We start from the raw sequence: 21,823 nt of genomic DNA on the forward strand, positions 1-21,823 counted from the left end.
ATAAAAGTTATGCTTTACATACCTAGAGCAAATTGCTGTCAAAAATCTTCTATTTTCTTATGTTTTTGCTAAATATATCAAGTGTGGGCGGAGTTATGTCGTCAGCGGTATAAAGACCCTCCCCAGTTCTTTTCTCGTTCCTTCGCTCTTCCTCCAGACTCAGGGTTCCACGTCTGTACACGAGGTCTCCCCGGTAACTTCTAACAATGGGATTCGGTGATCTTAAAACACCCGCTGGACTCAAGGTTCTTAATGAGTTTCTGGCAGACAAAAGTTACATCGAAGGGTAAGCTATTTTAAGAATATGTTTATCAAGTCTTCCTAGTTTGCTTGCAACAACTTGTGATTGCCCTCTTTTTCTTATGCTGTAATACTAAAATAATTTGGATGCAGTTATAACCTTTGTAACCTAACCTTTGACTTTTATACATTTTTGTAGCCATGAATTATGTGAATGTCCAATCAAACATTTTAGGTAGGATCTGTATTTGTAGTAATTCCCCCTCAGCCAAGTGCCAGGTGTCATATTTAAATTGCTGTACTGTGGATCCTTTGTAAATAAATTATGCAATTATATAACTTAATCCATTCATAAATTCATCTTATTGCTCATTGAGAAAACTCTACACCTCTCACTACACATTGGATTGCTCAAATACTCATTTTCTTGCCAGGTATGTGCCCTCTCAGGCTGATATTGCAGTGTTCGATGCTCTGTCTGGAGCCCCCTCTGCAGACCTCTGTCATGCTTTGCGTTGGTACAACCACATCAAGTCTTACCAAAAGGAAAAGGGCAGGTAATGTGTAGCTTGTTTGTAATATTTAATGTTTTGCAGGTACTTCCACCAATAGATGATGATTATCCTATCACCATCTTTCGCCTGAGTGACTGATGCACAATCTTTCAAATTCTGATTTGGTTGGGAGTTCTCAGACTGTCAGGTGCTCTTGTGCAGTCACAAGGATTCACTCTCCTTTCCTTCCCTTTAGTCTTCCAGGTGTGAAGAAGCCTCTCGGTCAGTATGGCCCTGCTGGTGTGGAGGACACTACTGTAGCAGCTCCTGCAGCGGCTGATGAAGATGACGATGACATCGATCTGTTCGGTTCCGATGAGGAAGAGGCGAGTTCAGTAGCAGAAGGGATGGCGTGTTGTGACAGAATTGCCTGGTCAAATGATGATTTTTCTCACCATCTTTCGGCTGATGTTGTGATGTACAACTTTTTCTTCCTGAAAACCAGTTAGGAAAAAATGACCATGCAGTTGCTGTAAGTTTGTGCACCCCTAGTCATGGATCTTTTTCTTTACAGGATGAGGAAACCATAAAGATCAAGGAAGAGAGGCTTGCAGCATACAATGCAAAGAAGGCAAAGAGTACGTATTAACTGCCTCTTAAATGCACACTACTGGTCAAAAGTTTGCAATAATTTAGATTTAGGGTTTTACTTTTATGCTCACCAAGGAAATCATAAGTCATTCTAGTGTGCTGATTTGGCACTCTCTTATCAATGTTTCTCATCAATGTTGAAAACAGTTTTTGCTGCCTAAATATATTTGTGGAAACCATTAAATGTGTAAAAATGTAAGTCTTACCCAGAACTTTTAAATGTGATGTATCATGATTTCCACATAAGCAGCAAAAACAGTTTTTACATTTTAAGAAGTGTTTCCTTAACACCAAATCTGCATATTAGAATGATTTCTGAAGGATCATGATGTGACACAGAAGGCTAGACTAATTGATACAAAATAATTTTTTTTTTTAAATGTTAAAATTGAATACGGTGTAGTAATGTTAGTGTTTTTATCCAAATCAGCCATGCTGAGAACAGACATCTTTCAACGACTTAAATCCTAATTGTTACAAACTTCTGACATTGTGATAGTTTTTTTTTTTTTCCCCATATTACCATCTTTTGGCTGAATGATGTGACTTGCCTTTTTTTTTTGTTTTTTTTTTTGCCTGATATCCACTAGTCATTTTTATTATCGGATTCCTGTGTTTGCTTTACCATTGACTTTGTCATTTTAATGTCTGAGCAGAGCCTGCACTTATTGCCAAGTCTTCCATCTTGTTGGATGTCAAGCCCTGGGATGATGAAACTGACATGGCCAAACTTGAAGAGTGTGTCCGAAGCATTCAGTTGGATGGTTTAGTCTGGGGACAATGTAAGTCAAAATACAGTGCAAGTCAAAAGTTTGCTGCATATTTTTGTATTTCAATAGACTAATTGTCTCCTGACTTCTCTTGTACAGCTAAGCTGTTGCCTGTCGGCTATGGCATCAAGAAGCTTCAGATTGCCTGTGTTGTTGAAGATGATAAAGTTGGAACAGACCAGCTGGAGGAACTGATCACAGCCTTTGAGGACTATGTGCAGTCCATGGATGTAGCAGCCTTCAACAAGATCTGAAACCCCACAGAACAAAGCATTAATACAATAAAAGCACTTCAAATGCACTTTTGTATGTGGTTTATTTTTAAGTTGTCCTCCTTGTGGCTTTGAATTGAAAATGTTAAATATTTGTCATGAATGTGCTGTCTTTTTTATGAACTTAGTACAGTTTCTGTCTCTTCCATATATTTAAAAAAAATGTTTAAATGCACTGAGAAATTTCTAATACTGTATCAAATTGTAACCAATTTAACTTTTGATTTTAATGTAATTTGTAGGACAGTTTATTTGTTATTGCACAAATTAATAGTTTACTACACTAATAATGTTACCATCAATGCATGTAGTCAGATTTTTCTATAAAGGTTATTTTGTATCGTTGAGTTTGCAGCCCATTGATTAATAAAGCTTCAGACTTTTCTAGTGGGCGGATTCCCGCGCTTTACTCTTACGTCAACGCCACGCCACGAGCAGACCTAAGCTAAATACGGATACCGATGGGATCTAAGTGGAATAACGTCTTTAATCCGTTGACCGCACGATGAAGACTGCAGCCACATTATGTTAATGTATTTTGTAGATCATAAGTGAAAATTTACTTAATATAGATCCCGCTGTCCACGTTGTCATGCTAAGTGTGACTAGCTTGCTAAGTGAACTAGCATAGCTGGCTAGCTTAAACTACAGTTTGTGTGTTCCCAAACAATGTGGATATTCTGAAACCATGTAAAAATGTAAGCATTTTCAAATACATTTTACGTTAAAGTGTTTTTATGTGGGGATATTTGGGCGTGCTGTTTAAATGGGCACGTTTATGTGTGCAGGCCAGTACATATTTGAGTAAGTTAATTTAGTTAAAGCTGGACCGTGAAAACACTTCAAATTAATGACAAGTTAATTATGTACATGTTCTAAAGTATCAAACTTGATTTAAGATACAAATAGTGCTTTATTAATGTATCTTTCGTTCTTAATGTATTAGTTCGTATAATAAGTAAACTTGCAAGAAACGTAAGTGTTTTCTAATTCTGCTCAATGTATCCTATATCTTTAGATGCGGCTTTTAACTTACCAAACGTGGCTGTACACCTCTACGCAGTGATGTGACACGGAAACATTCCTCTCATCCTCTCTCCTCCACGTAGGTGAGTGTGTGTGTGTGTGTGTATGTATATATAGAGAGTGTTTTATATACATATAGAGAGAGACTATCTCTATTTAGCAGTGGTTCCCAAACTTTTTCTGCAGGGCCCCCCTTTCTGAAGATAAGAATATTTTCGAGCCCCCCCCCCCACACTGACACAAACATACAAATCCTTTGTTTCTAAACTCCACTGGACTTTACTTAACATTGTAAGTCATACAAAATGGCAACTTCTTCCTGAACAAAACTAAAAAAAAAAAAAAGACAAATCACCTTCACAATTATTAAAAGTGACACTGCATCATGTATCATAAAATTTTACCATGTAATGGTGTTCATGGCTTTCAACACATCTTCTTATAAACTCCATTCCTGCATGAAAGTGGCCTTTTACACTTTACCAGCTCTCTGAAGAAAATAACAAAATCCTGAACATTTAACTCTGCAAAAACTGCACCTTAATGTCCACATCTTTTCAGTGACTGGTGTGGGCTTGCGTCATGCTGCAGATCTTCTCAAATCGGGGTTGCAGCTGTGAGACTGCTACTCTTAGTTCATTTTCAATGTCCAGCTTTGATCTGTATTTAGTCTTGATGGAGGCCACAGCAGAAAAACCTATCTCACATAGGTAAGACGTGGCAAATGGAAGGAGTGTGGCCAGAGCTCTTTTACCTAGCAGTGGGAAATCTTTCTCCACTCCAATCCAAAATGCAGCTAGTGTCTTAGACTTAAACTCAAGCCTCATTGTTGAATCAGAGGTGACATCAATGAACTGTTCATTTTCTGTAGTGCTGAATTCGGCAGGTGGTGTTGCACTGAAGGGGTCTCGGATCCAGTCATATTGTGTAGGATCCTGCACTGGGAAGTACCTCTGGAAATGCTTTTGGAGGGCAGAGATGTGAGCTTTCATGCATGGGATCACTGTGTTCTGCAGCTTGTTGACCTCAATGAATGACTTCAGGTTCTCAAACGAGTCTATATTTCCCTCTGTAACTCGCTGCTCCCACATCTCAAGCTTTCTTGTGAATGATGTGATTTTATCTGCCAGATGTGGAAGGTGTGTGTTGCTGCCCTGCATCTGCAGATGTAGCTCATTGAGTTTTTGAAACATGTCACTGAGGTATGCAAGTTTCATGAGGAACTTGTTGTTGTTAAACTTGTGGGCAAGTTTATTTTCCTCCTCCTCCAAAAAGATGCGGATCTCATCCCGCAGTTCAAAGACCCTGGATAAAACCTTCCCACGTGACAGCCATCGGGACTCCCTGTGAAACAGAACAGCTGTGTGGTCGGAGCCCATTTCCTCACACAGTGCAGAGAAAATACGTGCTTTGACAGGTCGTGTTTTAATGTAGTTCACTGTAGTGATGACATCCGTCATAACATCGTGCAGGTCGGGACTCAGCTGTTTAGACGCCAGCGCCTCTCAGTGTATCATACAGTGTGTCCACTGCACGTTAGGGGAGATGCGCTTGATGAGCGCTTGCAGCCCCCCTCTTCTCCCAGCCATGGCCTGAGCCCCGTCTGTGCAGATCCCCACACAGTCCTCCCATTTCAGATCGGCCTCTCTCAAGTAAGTGTCAATTATTTTAAACAGTTCGTCTGCAGTGGCTCTGCTCGTCACTTGTTTGCAGAAAAGCAAATCCTCCCTCAAATCATCGGCATCAATGAATCTGACGTATGTTATCAATAAGCAGTCTTTATTACTGTCAGTCGCCTCATCCATCTGCAGAGCAAAGCGTCGGTCCCGTATCTTGTCATTTAGCTGCTCTTCTATGTCTTTTGACATATCATAAATACGCCTTGAGATAGTATTGTTTGAGAGAGGAATGGCCTTTAGCTTGCTGGCAGTGGCTTCGTCGATCATAGTTGAGACCATGTCGATCGCAGAGGGAAGTATTAATTCCTCGGCTATAGTGTGTGGCTTTTTACACTGAGCAACTCTGTAGGCAACTTTGTAGGATGCGAGTTGAGCATTTGCAGGCAGGGATGCTGCTTTAGTAAAGCGACTCTGCTGTGCATGACACTGTGTGAGTTTTTTTCTGAAGAACTCCACCGGCTTGTCTTTGTGCTCGGGATGTGTTGTCTCCAAGTGGCGTTTTAATTTGTTCGGCTTCAGACTGTCGCAAGCTAGTATTTTTAGACACACAACACACTGTGGTCTTTCCTCCTTACCCACTGTTGTGCTGGTGAAGCCGAGTGCGAGATATGCCTCGTCATATTTTCTTGTCTTTGCTTTTGAAGTTGCTACATTTGGTGAAGATTCATCATCTGGTTTGCGTTTAGCTGGGAGCGCTGTCACAAACTTGTTCATGCTGTTATGCTAGCATTGTAACTAACCCGGGAATCCGTAGCCGTGCCGCGCCCCCCCTAGTATGCCTGTTCATCAAAAAAAAAAATCTTAAAGTCTATTGCTAAAATTTATTTATAAAATTCTCAACAATACAGCATTACTCAATTATTGCATAGCAGTGAATATATGTTTCTGCGGTGCCCAGATCAAGAAAGATCACATATATTGGAAAAATTACTGGATTTGCAAGATAACACTGTACATGTATATTAAAAATGTTAACAGTGAAATAGTTCTGAATGTCCAACACTACAATCATACACCACACAACTCTATCTTACTCTGTGTCTGTGTAATTGTTTATAGACATCACCATGCCCTTGGAGGAGGGAGCACAGTCCTCTGCTAAAAGTGAGGCAGTTTTTATTAAGCAGGTTTTTTTTTTTTTCCCTCTTCTCCCTTCTTCACTGAGCACTGGAGATCCTGGAGGGACTATTAAACATATTCTTATCTTCAAAAAAGTATGAACAACACAAAAAAAAGAAAAGAGAGAGAAAGAGAAATAGCTAGAGCAGGGGTTTTCAAACTGTGGGTCGCGACCCACTCGTGGGTCACGGAATGGAACAAGGTGGGTCGCACAAAGTCACTTGGCTGCAGCTAATTTTGCGTTTCAATGACACACAGACACTAACACAGTTCAGTCTAGGGCTGCACGAATGTGACGAGTGGGGCGGGGCCTAGTGCCATGGGAACAGAGCTAGGCCGGTGGAGTGATTGGGAAATGAGCAACACTCACCGGTCTCAAGAACCACGGAGGAGATCGGAAAGATACAAAAGAGGAGCGATGACAGTGAAGGACGAGAGAGGACCAGGCCTGGGTTTTATTTTGTGTTTGTTTTTTATTTGTGCACGGCAGTCATCCGAGAGGGGCTGTCGCGCTGTTTTGTGTTTATTTGGTTATTAAAACTTTGTTTGATTGTCCGCCGGTTCCCACCTCTTTCCACGAAGGAGTCATCGAGGCGGTGGGCTGGAGTGAGTTCGCCCCCCCCCCCCCCCCCGGCAACTCACTCCAGCCCACCACATCGAGCACCCTCGGCGGCAGACTCCTTCGCCCTGCTCGATGGCACTGCGGATTCACCCCAGCGGCGAAGGATCTTCGGCAGCGCGCCCCTCCTTCCTCCCTGGCTTCGGCACCAGTGTAAAACATTAAAATCTTCACAATCACAGGAAGAAGGAGGCGGGAACTGGGAACCCACTCATCACAACGATATAGCCCACCAACATTAATAATGAACTGCAATATCCTTAGTGTGATTTTCAAATTGCAATTAAGTCCGTGTGCGTTGCGTGTTTTGAAGGTCTCAGAGCAATGTCATTAAAAGGTTCAATCGGTCTTTTTTTACCTATTTCACAATTATTTTAATCTCCAAACTGTTTTAGATAGTTCTGCTTTGCTTCTTATGCTTTTCTAAAAAAGTGTTGGATTGTGCTCCGTTCTCGCCGACACACACGGAAGGATCATGAATGCAACAAAACACAGCAGCGCAGATCACACTTCACTGGAGTGAGCCTGCTTCACGTTTTTATGGACACTACATATTTTAACGCCAGTAAACAAAAATTAAAACTTGTAAATTTGTAGTGAAATTTTCAGTTGTACTCTAAAATAAAATGGTTATTTTTCTTAAATACTTAATTTCTGTCATAAAAATTTTAAGTAAGATTAGGTTTAAAGTAATTTCACTCGTTGTTTTTTTTTTTTTTTTAATATTTTGGTGGGTCGTGAAATATATTACACTTGTCTAGGTGGGTCGTGGAATGGAAAAGTTTGGGAACCACTGAGCTAGAGAGTACCTAGACAAAAATAAATATGGGTAAATGATGTAGATGAACATTGTTCATGAGGAATCTTTGCCTGAAGATATCTAATAAATAAGAACAATTTAAATGCGTTGAAGGTATTTTTAACATTTGAAAGATCCTTATATTTGGTATTGTCTTGGGTCACCACTGATGTCCAATGTAACATTGTGTCCTGAAGCTAAACTTGTTGAGAAGCACTGATTTAGAGATGTTTACAGATGTTGTGTTTTGTCAATGTTTTGTCATGTGTTGTAGAAGCAGAGAGACGTGACATGTCCGGCAGGTGAGTTGTCTGAAAATAAATTTGCAGCAGTCCATTATCCATCCCATTATGTGTTTATATTACAAATTGAAAATAAATACATATCAAAACCTATTATTTACCCAATCTGAAGGACTAGTAGAGGAGAAGAGCCCGTTGCTGGTCCTTCCAGCTCCCAACGACAGGGTTACTGCAGCTGCTGTCAAGTTCTTTACAATAGTGTGGAACAGGTATGTAACTCTTCATCATCCCTCCCTTTAGAAATACTGTTGTGGTCAAGATATTGATCAAAGTATTTGTTAAGTTTGGGTTAATAGTTCCATTTTAACAATTTAATGTGAACCACTACCAAATATGAGACCCTGGACCACAAAACCAGTCTTAAGTCGCTTGGGTATATTTTTAGCAATAACCAAAAAAACATTGTATGGGTCAAAATTATTCATTATTCTTTTATTCCAAAAATCATTAGGATAGTGAGTAAAGATCATGTTCCATGCCGATGTTTTGTCAGTTTCCTACCATAAATACATCAAAATGTAATTTTTGATTAGTAATATGCATTGCTTAGAATTCATTTGGACAACTTCAAAGGCCATTTTCTCAGTATTTATATTGGGTTTTAAAAATTTTAATGTCATGTATTTATGATAATCAGACCTGATTATAATTATTAATATTATGACATTGAGTTTTTATGCCTTTTTTGTGAACAACTTCTTTAATTCTGCAGCACATCTTGAGTTCCCAACATAGAGAAGTGGTACGAGCTGCTAGAGCTAATGTATCTTCTGGAGGTTTGTTAGAGAGATTCCTCCAGGACGTGCTTCAGTATCATCCTCATTGCTATAGTGATACACGGTATGGTATTCACATCAGATTTCTTATTTAGCTTTGCTGACATGTTCCCCTAAAACAATGCATAGTTTGAGTTTTGTGAATTGTAGGGATGAAACAATTCACTGAACTCATGATTCAACTGGATTCACGATTTTGATTTCAAGATTCGATTTTCTCGCAATTTATTTTTTTAGAAAATGAATTTAAAGACATTATACAGTAAATTAAAAGTTGTCCTTTTATTAAGGTTATTGCTGCATGTTTCTTTGTGACATTGAAATATAACAAAACTAAATTGAAATTTTAAAACAACCCCCAAATCAAATAAGCAAGTTACACAAATAAAATAAATATCTTCATATAGGCAAACTAAGGCTTTGTCTGTGCTCTTTCCATTTAAAATTTGAGGCACTACTGTATTTCAGTATCACGATCCAAACAAAGATGCAGCATACATGCAGCATGAGCAGTTTTTAATCTAAATTGAACTGTATATTTTAGAAATTTGAAATTTCAAAAACGTCTCTGGTTACTAATGTAACCATGGTTCCTTGAGTAGGGAACGAGACACTGCGTCCTCTAGGGGTCACTATGGGGAACACCTTGTCGTGACCCGTGTAAACACCTACAAGTTGGCCGGCGACAGCCCCTGATGTCACTACCGGTGCGACTATAGATAAATATGCGCCGGGAGAACATGTAATTCGCTTCTTCGTCTGAAGCTTGCTTCCGAAGCATGGCAGGAAGCTAGAGGACGCATTGTCTTGTTCCCTACTCAGGGAACCATGGTTACATTCCTTACCTGAGATGTTCCCTTTCAAGGGAACTTCGAACTGCGTCTTCTAGGGGTCGCTATGGGGAACAGTATACCCATGCTGCCATGCTGAGGGGAGTGCATACCAGAATCATGACTAGCACTAAGTACCAATTCTACCATTTACATAGGAGTTGCCCCTGTGACGTTAGATGGCTGTCAGTGACATTATCCCATACGGCCAAAGGCCTACATACCCCACTTACCTTTAATGGCCTCCACCCAAGGTAGAGCTCAAGGCTTGGAATCAAGAAAGATTCCTTTAAAGGGATACGGCAAAGAGCCTAGCATTTTTTTTTAGTAAATCTTGCCTGTCACAACGGGGCTTTTACCAACTCAAGAAAGGGCACGAAGCAACCGTGCGAAGACCTCACCATATAGGATTTTAGAAAGACAGCAGAGCACTAGCATGCAAACTTACCACAGTGTGGATTTCAGAAAGTACGCAAAAACTTCACATGCACACTTACCATAACATTGATTTTAAATGCTATAAAGACACACTGGCTGAGAAGAGCCTAAGGAACTAAGGTCTAACCAACTCAAAGAAAGGGAATGAAGCTGAGTGGGTAACCCTTACCGTACAGGATTTCAGACAGTGCACAGAGTCCTGCATGCACACTCACTACCATATGGATTTCAGAAAGTACACAGAGCTTAGCATGTGTACTTAAAGTGTCCTAAGCATCGCAGAGGTGCTGAACTGCACAGGAGAGGCAAGTTCAAATTTACAAACCTCTGATGAGGGGAGCATTACTTGACACAGCATATACAAGAAGATTCTTGCAAATGCCAGCTCTACTTCCTGCTTGATTTGTCAGCAAGAAGGGATATCCAGGTGAGCAGGAAATAGTGGTGGAAATTATGATTCTTTCAAGAGATTTGTTCATTTTCAGTTCGTTCACCAAAATGATTCGTTCAGAATCGTTCATTGATTCGTTCAGTTTTCATTTCTTTGTATTACACAAAATATGCCAGCAGGTGGCAAAAGAGAGTGTATTATGTGTTATGTCTTAAGTCAACAAACGTATTCACTTGTTACAAAAACTGATCTGGGTTTATTAAAATGTGTGCATAATCGCATTCAATATATAAAGTCTAATTAACTTGTTCAGATGAACAGAGCACGAGGTTTTCTTGCCTAATTAGCATTTTAATTGTTTGGTCAGATAGGTTGTATATTATATATTCACATTCATAAATCAGGGATTAAACGTGGAATTCTGTATGCTAAATATCAAAACAAGCGTGTGTGCACAGTACCCCTAACTGTGCTTTGCATTTTGCAAGACTGACATGCTAAATGGCAGACTAACCCGGTTTACTCTCATTCATTTCGCTCACGAACGAGATAAGCTATACCAGTTCATTTCATTCACGAAAGACGTATCCGTTAATTCAACTCATTCACGAACGACATGTGTGCCAGTTCAGTCATTTCATTCTCGAACAAGATGTACTAAATCATTCAACTCATTCACGAACGACATGGGTACCAGTTCAGTCATTTCATTCACGAACGATAAGATCTCTAGATCTCGTTCAGACTCATATGAAACTCGTTCATTGAAGGGCGTATTAGTTCACGGACCGTTCACTACATTCAACAAATTACATGCTCTATCACATCTCATACTTGAAGGCTATTGGCTCAAGGTTGAGTAATTCTTTGACAGGATGAAATCATGAAATGGTTGTTACCCGGTTCACCGAGCTGCGAATGCGCTGCTAATAGCGCCGCGCTGCTGTGGAGGGAGGAACTTCAGTGAACGAGAAATATGAGTCAGTGGTTTGAGTGATTGAGAACGATTCGTTCACCTAAAAGATTCGTTCAAAAAGAACGATTCGTTCATGAACGACACATCACTAGCAGGAAACCCCTCAGGGTGACCTGGCCGGACATCCAGGAATTTTTTTGCAGTGCCGGGCCTGATGATCAAGAAGGCTCCCGCAGAAACCTGTGACTTGGCCGCATGAAGCCGGAATCAGGGCTATCATACTGGCTGGACATAATATCGACGAGTGTTTAGTAAACACTTCGATTGAGCACTGCAATGAAAACTCACAGAGGATTAATACACACATAACCACCAGCAATTTAATACCTATATACCGTAATTCCTCAAATAAAAACCGGTAGTCAAATAAACGCCGGGCCTCTTATAGTGGCCAGGGGCATGGTCAACACGGACAAATAAAGGCCGGTTTTAAATAAAGGCGGGGGGGGATTTGTGCAGTAGAGCTAGATAACAAACATACACACCCACTGCCAGAACGTTTCTCATTCTCAAGTCAAGAACCGGTTGCACCGGTTGCATTGCAAACTGTTTTTTGTTTTGATGATTGATTCTGAACTGATTCTGTGCTAATGTTATGATCTCTGTCCACTGGAACTATCGCTTTTAATTTAAAACAGGTTATTTAAAACAACTACTTATCAAACAGATGGAATTAGAAATAAAGGCCTGCCTCTAATAAAAGCCTGCTTCAAATAAAAGCCTGTTATCTTCTGCAGTTCAGGTGAATAAAGACCCTGGCTTTTATTTGAGGAATTACGGTATGTGTATATAGAACAGATCATACTAACCCACCCTGGATCCTTTACTTGAATTCCACTCAAGGGGCAACTCCCTTTAGTCTGGACTAGAGCTGCAACTAACGATTATTTTTTCTGTCGACTAATTTAACGATTATTTTTTCGATTAGTCGACTACTCTAACGATTATTTTTATTAAAATAAATTATTAATCTAATGTTCTTTTTTTGATTAGCTAATTAATCCTTTGGATAACTTTAAAAAAAAATATAAGTACAACTTCTAATATAATATATATTTTTTCCCAAAAATACTTCAATGTGGTTGAAGTTTTTACAGTATACAAAAATAAAGAGGCAAAGAAAATTATTTTACTATGGTAAATATGAGTTAACAATAGCGTTTATAATTAAACCACAGTAGCCACAAATTTACAGTTGTCTGAGATGTCATGAAATGTTCACAAACCATAAAAATGGTCACAAACCATAAAATGTAGTCAGGGTTCTGCTGTGGTTTATTTTTTTTATAGGTAAACACAGGTTACAAGTTAACACGATCACATTTCCTTGATTAAACAGCTGCAAGATGTGCCGCCGAGAGTCCCGTCTTGAATCCAGAGATCTGGAGCTAGTTCGGTAGCTCGGTGGTTCGAGACTGTTGTCTTGCGGCGCATGTTCGAAACCCGCGCCAACAGAGACGTACTTTATTTTTTATTTTTTTGTTTATCCTACTTCCTTCAGCCGATACGGGTGATCATACCAATAACTTTTAATCTTTACAAGAATATCAGAATCATGCAATGAGCAAGTCTGCATTTATTAGACACTTAATAATATCACATCAGTTTGTGCTTTTAGAATAGCTGAATCTGCTGCGGTCGTTCCATCACATCTGCAACGGAGACCTGAACCAGGAAGTTGGTCACAGATAACACGGTAACCACTTAAACCGTAACACCGGAGAGCGCCAGAATGTTTTCTCCTGAGGTGCTCGTGCATCGCAGTTGTGCTGCCGTTGTGCACCATATCGGTTTTGCAAATGGAACAAAGGACCATTTTATTTGGCCTCTGTTTAAAGTATTCCCATACTTTTGATAACCGTGGTCTCTGTTTTTGTGATAGAATGCAACTTTCTCCATTCCCAGGAGCAAGAAGCCGCCATTACGCGGAATGTAAACTCTGTGACGCGTCGACGCATTTCACGCACGTCAACGTATTTTTGTAGTCGACGTAATCGATGACGTCGACGCATAGTTGCAGCACTAGTCTGGACCATCAGTAAGGGGGTTACTATGAACCATAGAACCAACCAAAAACACCATAGGTCCAGCATAGGAGACTGTTATGCAAGAAGTTCCCACCTAACCTCGGTCAGGTGGAGAGCTGGTGGTTACAGGGGAATTAGGAGGGGGAAGATAAGGGCAGATGTAAAGACCCCCAAAGGGAATGAGTAGATACTCAAGTATCGCTCTGATTCAGACGAAAATGCTGATGCCTCATCTGGATAACATCCCTTAGGTGTTGCCTCAGACCGAGATGGACCAGGACTCCTATGTTGTTCTGGCTCAGAAGTGGACTTTCGTGGTGCGGCGCAGCTCAGCTACCTGATCAGGGGAAAGGCCCTTGCCTTTCTTTCAGCAGATCAGCCTGATACTGTTGAAGCACCGCCATTGTGTGCAATGAAGCCACAGCCTGACCTGCTGCTGCGTATGACTTGCCATTTAAGTCATATGTATCCTGAAGGGGCTTAGATGGCAAGGAGGGAGCTTTAAGATAGGACATCTCCCCCACAGAGAGATAGCTAGCCAGCGTCTCTTCTAGATGTTGACTGATGTATCTGTTTTGCCAATTAATCGGCACCGATAGTTTATTGCTGGAACAATCGGTTCTTCAAACTTCAAACCTGAATGCAACTGACAGAAAATCCTGCCATGCCTCAGAGCGCCATTCACATAGTTTTCCATTAAATTACATTATATTTGCCTCAAATCTTTGTTAATGTACACTCGTGGCCAAAAGTTTTGAGAATTACATAAATATTGGAAATTGGAAAAGTTGCTGCTTAATTTTTTATTATAGCAATTTGCATATACTCCAGAATGTTATGAAGAGTGATCAGATGAATTGCATAGTCCTTCTTTGCCATGAAAATTAACTCAATCCCAAAAAAACCTTTCCACTGCATTTCATTGCTGTCATTAAAGTACCTGCTGAGATCATTTCAGTAATCGTCTTGTTAACTCAGGTGAGAATGTTGACGAGCACAAGGCTGGAGATCATTATGTCAGGCTGATTGGGTTAGAATGGCAGACTTGACATGTTAAAAGGAGGGTGATGCTTGAAATCATTGTTCTTCCATTGTTAACCATGGTGACCTGCAAAGAAACACGTGCAGACATCATTGCGTTGCATAAAAATGGCTTCACAGGCAAGGATATTGTGGCTACTAAGATTGCACCTAAATCAACAATTTATAGGATCATCAAGAACTTCAAGGAAAGAGGTTCAATTCTTGTAAAGAAGGCTTCAGGGCGTCCAAGAAAGTCCAGCAAGCGCCAGGATCGTCTCCTAAAGAGGATTCAGCTGCGGGATCGGAGTGCCACCAGTGCAGAGCTTGCTCAGGAATGGCAGCAGGCAGGTGTGAGCGCATCTGCACGCACAGTGAGGCGAAGACTTTTGGAAGATGGCCTGGTGTCAAGAAGGGCAGCAAAGAAGCCACTTCTCTCAAAAAAAAAACATCATGGACAGATTGATCTTCTGCAGAAAGTACAGTGAATGGACTGCTGAGGACTGGGGCAAAGTCATATTCTCCGATGAAGCCCCTTTCCGATTGTTTGGGGCATCTGGAAAAAAGCTTGTTCGGAGGAGAAAAGTTGAGCGCTACCATCAGTCCTGTGTCATGCCAACAGTAAAGCATCCTGACACCATTCATGTGTGGGGTTGCTTCTCATCCAAGGGAGTGGGCTCACTCACAATTCTGCCCAAAAACACAGCCATGAATAAAGAATGGTACCAAAACACCCTCCAACAGCAACTTCTTCCAACAATCCAACAACAGTTTGGTGAAGAACAATGCATTTTCCAGCACGATGGAGCACCGTGCCATAAGGCAAAAGTGATAACTAAGTGGCTCGGGGAAATTTTGGGTCCATGGCCTGGAAACTCCCCAGATCTTAAACCCATTGAGAACTTGTGGTCAATCCTCAAGAGGCGGGTGGACAAACAAAAACCCACTAATTCTGACAAACTCCAAGAAGTGATTATGAAAGAATGGGTTGATATCAGTCAGGATTTGGCCCAGAAGTTGATTGAGAGCATGCCCAGTCGAATTGCAGAGGTCCTGGAAAAGAAGGGCCAACACTGCAAATACTGACTCTTTGCATAAATGTCATGTAATTGTCGATAAAAGCCTTTGAAACGTATGAAGTGCTTGTAATTATATTTCAGTACATCACAGAAACCACTGATACAAAGATCTAAAAGCAGTTTAGCAGCAAACTTTTTGAAAACTAATATTTATGTAATTCTCAAAACTTTTGGCCAAGACTGTACATAATGAATTGTATATTGAGCATTTTCATCAAAACGTTTGTCTTTCTGTGGCTCCAATAAAGTCTGTATGCTTAATTTATAGAGCTATAATATAGATCGCTCTTTCTGTTTGCACCGTTTTTTTACTTCAAACTTATCTATGCCTTATTTGTTCATTCTTGAAGTAAACTTGTGTCCGTTTGGTGAATAAATAAACAGTTTTAGACCACTGCTTGAGTTCTATGCGGTGCGTCCGGGGTGTGTGTGTGAGTTCACCTAGACTCAGCGCTGCTCTTTCATTTTGATTAGATAATCATTAAGTGTTCAAGAATAGAAGCAGGTAAAGTGTGAGAGTATACATTGTGCTGGTATAAATGTAGGACCCTGTGATTTGGTGATGCAGAAAACACGGACGGAATCGTGGAATCCATTTATAAAAACAGAATTCACATTTTAATGCAGAATATCACGGAATTGGTCAAATTTTCAATTAATTAATCAAAAGTAGGTCATTACACTTAAATCATATCATGATATGGACTAGTATCTGTAACTATTAAGCCGTGAAAGTTGATTTAAAACTGAAGCGCGCGTGACGCTTGCAGTGATTTCAGCGTCTGCCATACATAAACACAAACATAAACACATGAACAACATCTTCAGAAATGCTCTGAGAGAGTATTCATGAGCATCTGACCGTTAGATTTGAGTAAAACTAGCCTCATATCACATAAACAGAACTGTAAAGGTATTCACGGCTACCTGTCAAAATAATGTCTGTTTTTTCAGTAGAATGTACATAGCCTACAACTAAAATGAAACAAATATTATTTTTAAAGGAATATTCACACTATATTTCTTCCTTGTTCTAATTTTAATAGTAAAACCCCTTTGTTTGCCAAAAAAAAGTTTGCTTAATTTTCAGTAATTAAAAGATAAATGAAATTAATCTTTCATGCCTTCATGTGATAACCAGGAAATTTTTTATACACAACACAGAATTTTTGAGGGGAAAAAAATCATAAGGCTGCTATATGAAAAAAATGAATAAATTAAGTTGTTTTATGGATTCAAATAATTAGACATGCTAAAACACAGATAGGACATCTCCCCCACAGAGAGATTGCTAGTCAGTGTCGCTTCTAGATGTTGAACGATGTATCTGTTTTGCCGATTAGCAAAAAAGTGAAAGTTCCCGGTAACAATAAAAAATATGGTGAGAAAAAATAAAACATTTCATAGGGCCCTAAACATGTAATTTTTGTTAAACTTTTATTAAATCGTGTAAAAATATATACATTTTAATAAATTAGACTTGCTTTTTGATAAATAAACTTTAACTATTAAAACAGAGTGGAGAAAAAAAAAATAGAATCGAATTTAGGAAAAAATAAAAAGGATTTTGTGGTAATTTCAACATTTACTATTACTATTATTATTACTTTTATTATTATAATTACTACTACTAGTATGATTCAGTACTGTGTTTTATTTTTTTTTTAAAGCACTATTTTCGTTTTTGTTCAGTATCCATTTAAGAAACTATCGGTTAATTAATCTGTGTTGCCAGTGTGGTCCAACCTAGCTAACGGCATCGGCAACATCAATATTGGTCGACCTCTAATCTCTCATAGCCACTTTCGCGCATCACCTAAATGTTGGCATAACTCGTATGCTGAAACCGATGGAATGCGAGAAGAAAACAGTCTATTCCATTCCTTTTCGATCTCTGTATGGAGATCAGAAATGGATAAATGGAAGGCTCACCTGAGCTGAAGGGCTGTGGTCAAAAAGATAACGCTCGTCAAGACAACCTTGTGGCGTCACCTTGCTAGTGCACTTCAATGGCAAGTCCAACTTTGCCGTGGCACGATCCATAACCTAAAACAGCTCTACATATGCAGGGCAGGAGTATTGAGAAGGTCCAGCCTCAGCTTCTTCGTAATCCTAGGACATCTCCTGCTCTTCCTGGAGTACTAGCCTTTGTATTCCTGCAGAGGCTCTCTCTCATCCACAGCCGACAAGTGCGAAAGGGAAAGTCCTTTTCTAAACTTCTCAGCCAGATCCACCTGTGATCCCCAAGAGCTCATTCTCCTCCATGCCTCAGCAGTGGCCGGTCCTGAACCGCGGGAAGCAGATGGCTGCCCCGCTTTCCTTGAAAAGAGAGACAAACAAGAGCGGAGCTTTTTCATTGAAAAACGCTTACAGTGCACGCAGATTGCTCCCTCAAGGACATTGCGTGCGTGCTCTTCACCCAAACAAACAACATAAAGATTGTGTGTGTCATCGGGTGTCAAATAATGATGACACGGATGCACACACTGTCTTAACGCTTTGCTAGTAGTCACCATGATTGATAGAGATAGATCTCTCTTACCGAAGTGTTCCCCATAGCGACCCCTAGAGGACGCAGTTCAAAGTTCCCTTGAAAGGGAACTGAATGGTATGACTTAAGTTTTGTGAATCTATATTTCATAAAACAAATCTGAACAAAACAACAGATGAGCTGAATGAGACACAAATTCACTTTCTGCCAGCAGGTGGTACTTATGAACAGCAATGATATAGTGTTTCCTGGGTTGCTGATGTAAACAATGTAGAGCTGCATGAACACTACTTTAATATGCATTGTTCAGAGGCAAGATAAAAAGAAAATACCACGTACATTTTTCTAAACAGAGTCAGTTCCCATCAGAGATACATTAATATAAACTTCTACTTCAATTGTATCATGATTTGTTTGGCATCTAAACTATTTTGAATTGTCATACATTTTAATCGATTTTCAACCGGCTCACGGTTCATTGTTACATCTCTAGTGAATAAAAAAAAAAAACGGCATTCTCTTGCTGTTTTTGACACCTCTTTTTCTCTGTAGGCCTACCCATGCTGATCTACCTTTGCTAACCACCCCACTCATCCCAAAGGAGGTGCTCTCAGAGGTGTACTGTGGATCAGATGATGATTGTGTCTCTATTGGGACACGTGAGGAGATGCCTACCTCTGATGAAGAGTCTTGTGAAATGCTGCAAATTGCAGCCTCAACTCGAGCAGTGATAACTGACCTTACTGCATCTACACATGTACAAGCCCCTTCCCAAAAAGGAAAAATGGTGCCTGAACCACCTCCCCCTGAAAAGTACTCTCCCACACAGGGTTTTTTGCACAGGACTAGTAGCAGCTCTGCCAATGACCACCCCAATACATCACAATTGACACTAACTGTTCAGAGACAGATTTTACAAACAAACCCCCCTGGACATCCCTGTGCTTCAGATGGTCCACGAGTCACCAAGACTGGAGCTGTTGAACACAGGAAAGCGCACAAGAAGACCAATAGGGATAAAGAGGGGAGCGACTCCATTACAGCTTCCCGTGCCCCACCAGCTGCAAAGTGCATTACCTCGAAGGACCAGCCTTCAACCTTTCGATTAGTGGCTGAAGAGTCCACAATGTGGACTTCAGCACTGCCACCTTGGAAAGGCCCCCATAGGGAACAGACATTCAGTCATCTATCTGATGAGATTCGAGATGTGATAGAGGACGTTATTGAAAAATACTGTTATGGCCACAGTCTCAATGTCGATCAGCAGGAGGATGGTAGCTTCGTTCTGAGTCCTCAGTCTATGAGTCAATCCAAAGGCAGTGAAGAATGGGACAATGCAATACAGATGGCGTTGGGAAAGACAAGGGCTGAAGAAAAAAATTTAGCAGAGTTACTGGAAGTGCATATAAATCTTGAAGACCAAGGATACCAGACTCAGCTGGACACAGCCCTGAACACTGTGGGAATGCCTGAGGAAAACAAGGAGAGTTCTGCTGAGAAGGTGTTTCCTGATCTTCCCCACATACCACAGTCTTTTGTTGGCAAAACATTGACACAGGTGATGTTTGAAGATGACGTGAAGATAGACTCCATAGTAAAAGAATTCCAACAAGGCCAGTTCCGTTGCTATTTTGACAGCGAATCATTAGCTAGGTTTGGGAAGCACAGTAAAAAAAGGAGAAAGAAAAAGAAGCAGGACAATAAAGAGGAGGCAGATAACGCTGGGTGGGAGCCTACAGACATCTTGCCATTCATGGATCACAATGAAGAAGACCCCAAACAATCTGCTATTTTGAAGAAGTCTAGGCAAAGAATTTACAGACTTGCATCACGTTGCCAAGTTGTAAAGGTAAGCCACAGCACACAGACCATCCCTCTTAGCTGCCCTGTGGTGCGGCGAAAATCGTCACAAGAAACATTCCCCTCAACACACAGTGAAGAGCCCCAGCAGTGCCCCAGCCCTGAAAGGACCCCTGACATGAAGACCAGACTATGTGCTTTGAAGCTTCCAGCTTCTTACTTCAAGATAATGAGTCCTCTACAGCCCAAAACTGTTGTCTATGTGCTTTCTTCCCCAGACGGGGGTCAAGGAATCTCCAAGCCTACCCCTATTAAGAAAGCAGGTAGAAAACGGAAGTCATGTGATAGCGATGTTGGCCTGAAGTACAAATACAAAAAGACACCTCTTAAGTTCTATGACCCTTTGACCAATAGGATCTTAAAGAGTCCACCAAAAGGCATGTCTTCACCCTCTAATTCCAAGTCTCTTTCACACGTCCGACAGCTATTCCGTAGCCTTAGTCCGGATATTAATAAGGAGAGGCAGGGCTTGGGGCAGGGGCAGTCATCAGGAGATTCTCGGAAGGCCCGTGGTAGGAGCAGCATGGTTGATCTATGTACCTCCACCTCAGACTCCATTCTGGACAGCGGTGGCCCCTCAGAACCTGGTTCTTCTTTGTCTAGCAGCCGAAAAGCCTTATTCACCCGCTCCTCTATCTCAAGTAGCAGTTGTTTCCTCCTAGGACACCTCACGGCATCTACCCATGTGGATGATTCTTCCAAAGCACTTTCTCACTCTTGTGCGGGCAGTTCCTATAAGGTTGGAGGACTGGAACAAGATAATCGCCGCCAACAAGCGGCAGTTGACCAAACACCAATCAGACGTAGCTCACGGAGGGCTGGACCTCTGACTCCAGCCAAGAGACCACCAGTGCCCCCTTACAAGTCCAAAAGGAAGTCACCCAAGCCACAGCGCAAAGCAAAATCACAAGGCAATCTCCAGCAAACTGTTGGCTCCCGTATATCTGCAGAATGTAGGACATCTCCCAGAAACAAGAGCCCTGCTAGGTCCTCACTTAGATCGTCGGCTTCCTCTAAACTGGCGATTCAGCCGGTTATTACATCCTCTTCTAAACAAATAAATACAATGCTCAGTGCCAGTCAGCAGAAGAGAGTGAGGGGGAGGACTTCCACTGTACATATAGCAGAATGAGCGTTATTAGACACCAGCCATGAGCATAAGCTGTCTTCTGTTCTTCAAATGCTGTATAGTTTTGCACAGTTGAATTTCGGCTGACTGTTTCTAGTTGAAGTTCATTTTTGTCTCTATATGTTTGTTTATTTGTCATATGCATTTTTTAACTTGTAATGAGTATATTTTTTAAGTTTATAATGGGTATTTTCTCAAAGGTTGATGGTTGTAAATTAAATTTATAATGAATATTTTTGTCCTTGATTGTGATATATTCGAGCATTTTTCACAATGGGTTTTGGCATAATTAAACTGTAAATATAGCAAACCTTCAAATGCATAAATTGCTCAAGTCAGCAATGCACAGCCTACAAAATTAGCTAATGTGGTCTTTGGGATTCCACCATTCATTCTCTCACAAACACACAATAAAAATGCCTTTTAGGCCTTTTCCACTGTAGTTTAAATGTGGATTAATGTTAAATCTTTTTTGTGCATATATTATTGCACTAACACTTTGTCTTATGGTTGTTGAGATCTAAGCATCTAAAGAACAGCAGACATTGTGAAGGTTTGCGATCTTCCATTAAATTGGGTAGAAGCTACAACATTGCTTATAAAAATATAGTGAAATTGATTCATTGACTTTTCCCTCCTATGTGGCTGGAGAAGAAATTACATACAAATATGTTTCTTGAGTGACTGTGGAAGCATGAATATAAAAGGATTTTACAAGGCCAACACTTCATATGTCAATAAACACGTAATAAAACACTTCACAGAGAACAAAACACACAAAAAAAGTATTAGGGTTGATGTACAAATAATGTTGAAAAGCAGCAGTAAATAGCAG

General features: G+C 40.5%; 2 protein-coding genes across 4 annotated transcripts; both read left to right on the forward strand.

Moving 5' to 3' along the window:
- The first annotated feature begins 129 nt into the window (after positions 1–129).
- eef1b2 (eukaryotic translation elongation factor 1 beta 2) lies at positions 130–2,456 on the forward strand. Its single transcript, XM_059571433.1, has 6 exons — positions 130–286; positions 675–797; positions 991–1,120; positions 1,309–1,372; positions 2,042–2,167; positions 2,255–2,456. Exons 1-6 carry the CDS (start codon positions 207–209, stop codon positions 2,407–2,409), a joined length of 678 nt encoding a protein of 225 aa, XP_059427416.1. The 5' UTR covers positions 130–206; the 3' UTR covers positions 2,410–2,456.
- Positions 2,457–2,696: 240 nt separating this feature from the next.
- On the forward strand, positions 2,697–21,422 carry zdbf2 (zinc finger, DBF-type containing 2). Of its 3 annotated transcripts, none has more exons than XM_059571424.1 (7): positions 2,697–3,125; positions 3,446–3,536; positions 6,192–6,236; positions 7,944–7,971; positions 8,084–8,180; positions 8,684–8,811; positions 18,552–21,422. In XM_059571424.1, the coding sequence occupies exons 3-7, from the start codon at positions 6,200–6,202 to the stop codon at positions 20,989–20,991; spliced, it is 2,730 nt and encodes a 909-aa protein (XP_059427407.1). In that variant the 5' UTR covers positions 2,697–3,125; positions 3,446–3,536; positions 6,192–6,199; the 3' UTR covers positions 20,992–21,422. The 3 variants fall into 3 exon arrangements, with proteins under 3 accessions (XP_059427407.1, XP_059427408.1, XP_059427409.1); XM_059571425.1 differs by having other exon boundaries at positions 3,446–3,532; XM_059571426.1 differs by lacking the exon at positions 6,192–6,236.
- Positions 21,423–21,823: the final 401 nt, after the last annotated feature.

This window comes from Carassius carassius, chromosome 17 (genome assembly GCF_963082965.1).
Source record: "Carassius carassius chromosome 17, fCarCar2.1, whole genome shotgun sequence".
NCBI classification, from domain to species: domain Eukaryota; kingdom Metazoa; phylum Chordata; class Actinopteri; order Cypriniformes; family Cyprinidae; genus Carassius; species Carassius carassius.

Excerpts from the sequence above, each read along its gene's own strand:
- eef1b2 (XM_059571433.1), top strand. The coding sequence starts at position 207 with ATGGGATTCGGTGATCTTAAAACACCCGCTGGACTCAAGGTTCTTAAT. Across the intron at positions 1,121-1,308 it reads TCGGTTCCGATGAGGAAGAG|GATGAGGAAACCATAAAGAT; the intron begins GCGAGTTCAGTA and ends TTTTCTTTACAG. Across the intron at positions 2,168-2,254 it reads TGGTTTAGTCTGGGGACAAT|CTAAGCTGTTGCCTGTCGGC; the intron begins GTAAGTCAAAAT and ends TCTCTTGTACAG.
- zdbf2 (XM_059571424.1), top strand. The coding sequence starts at position 6,200 with ATGCCCTTGGAGGAGGGAGCACAGTCCTCTGCTAAAA. Across the intron at positions 6,237-7,943 it reads AGCACAGTCCTCTGCTAAAA|AAGCAGAGAGACGTGACATG; the intron begins GTGAGGCAGTTT and ends CATGTGTTGTAG. Across the intron at positions 8,181-8,683 it reads TTTACAATAGTGTGGAACAG|CACATCTTGAGTTCCCAACA; the intron begins GTATGTAACTCT and ends TTAATTCTGCAG.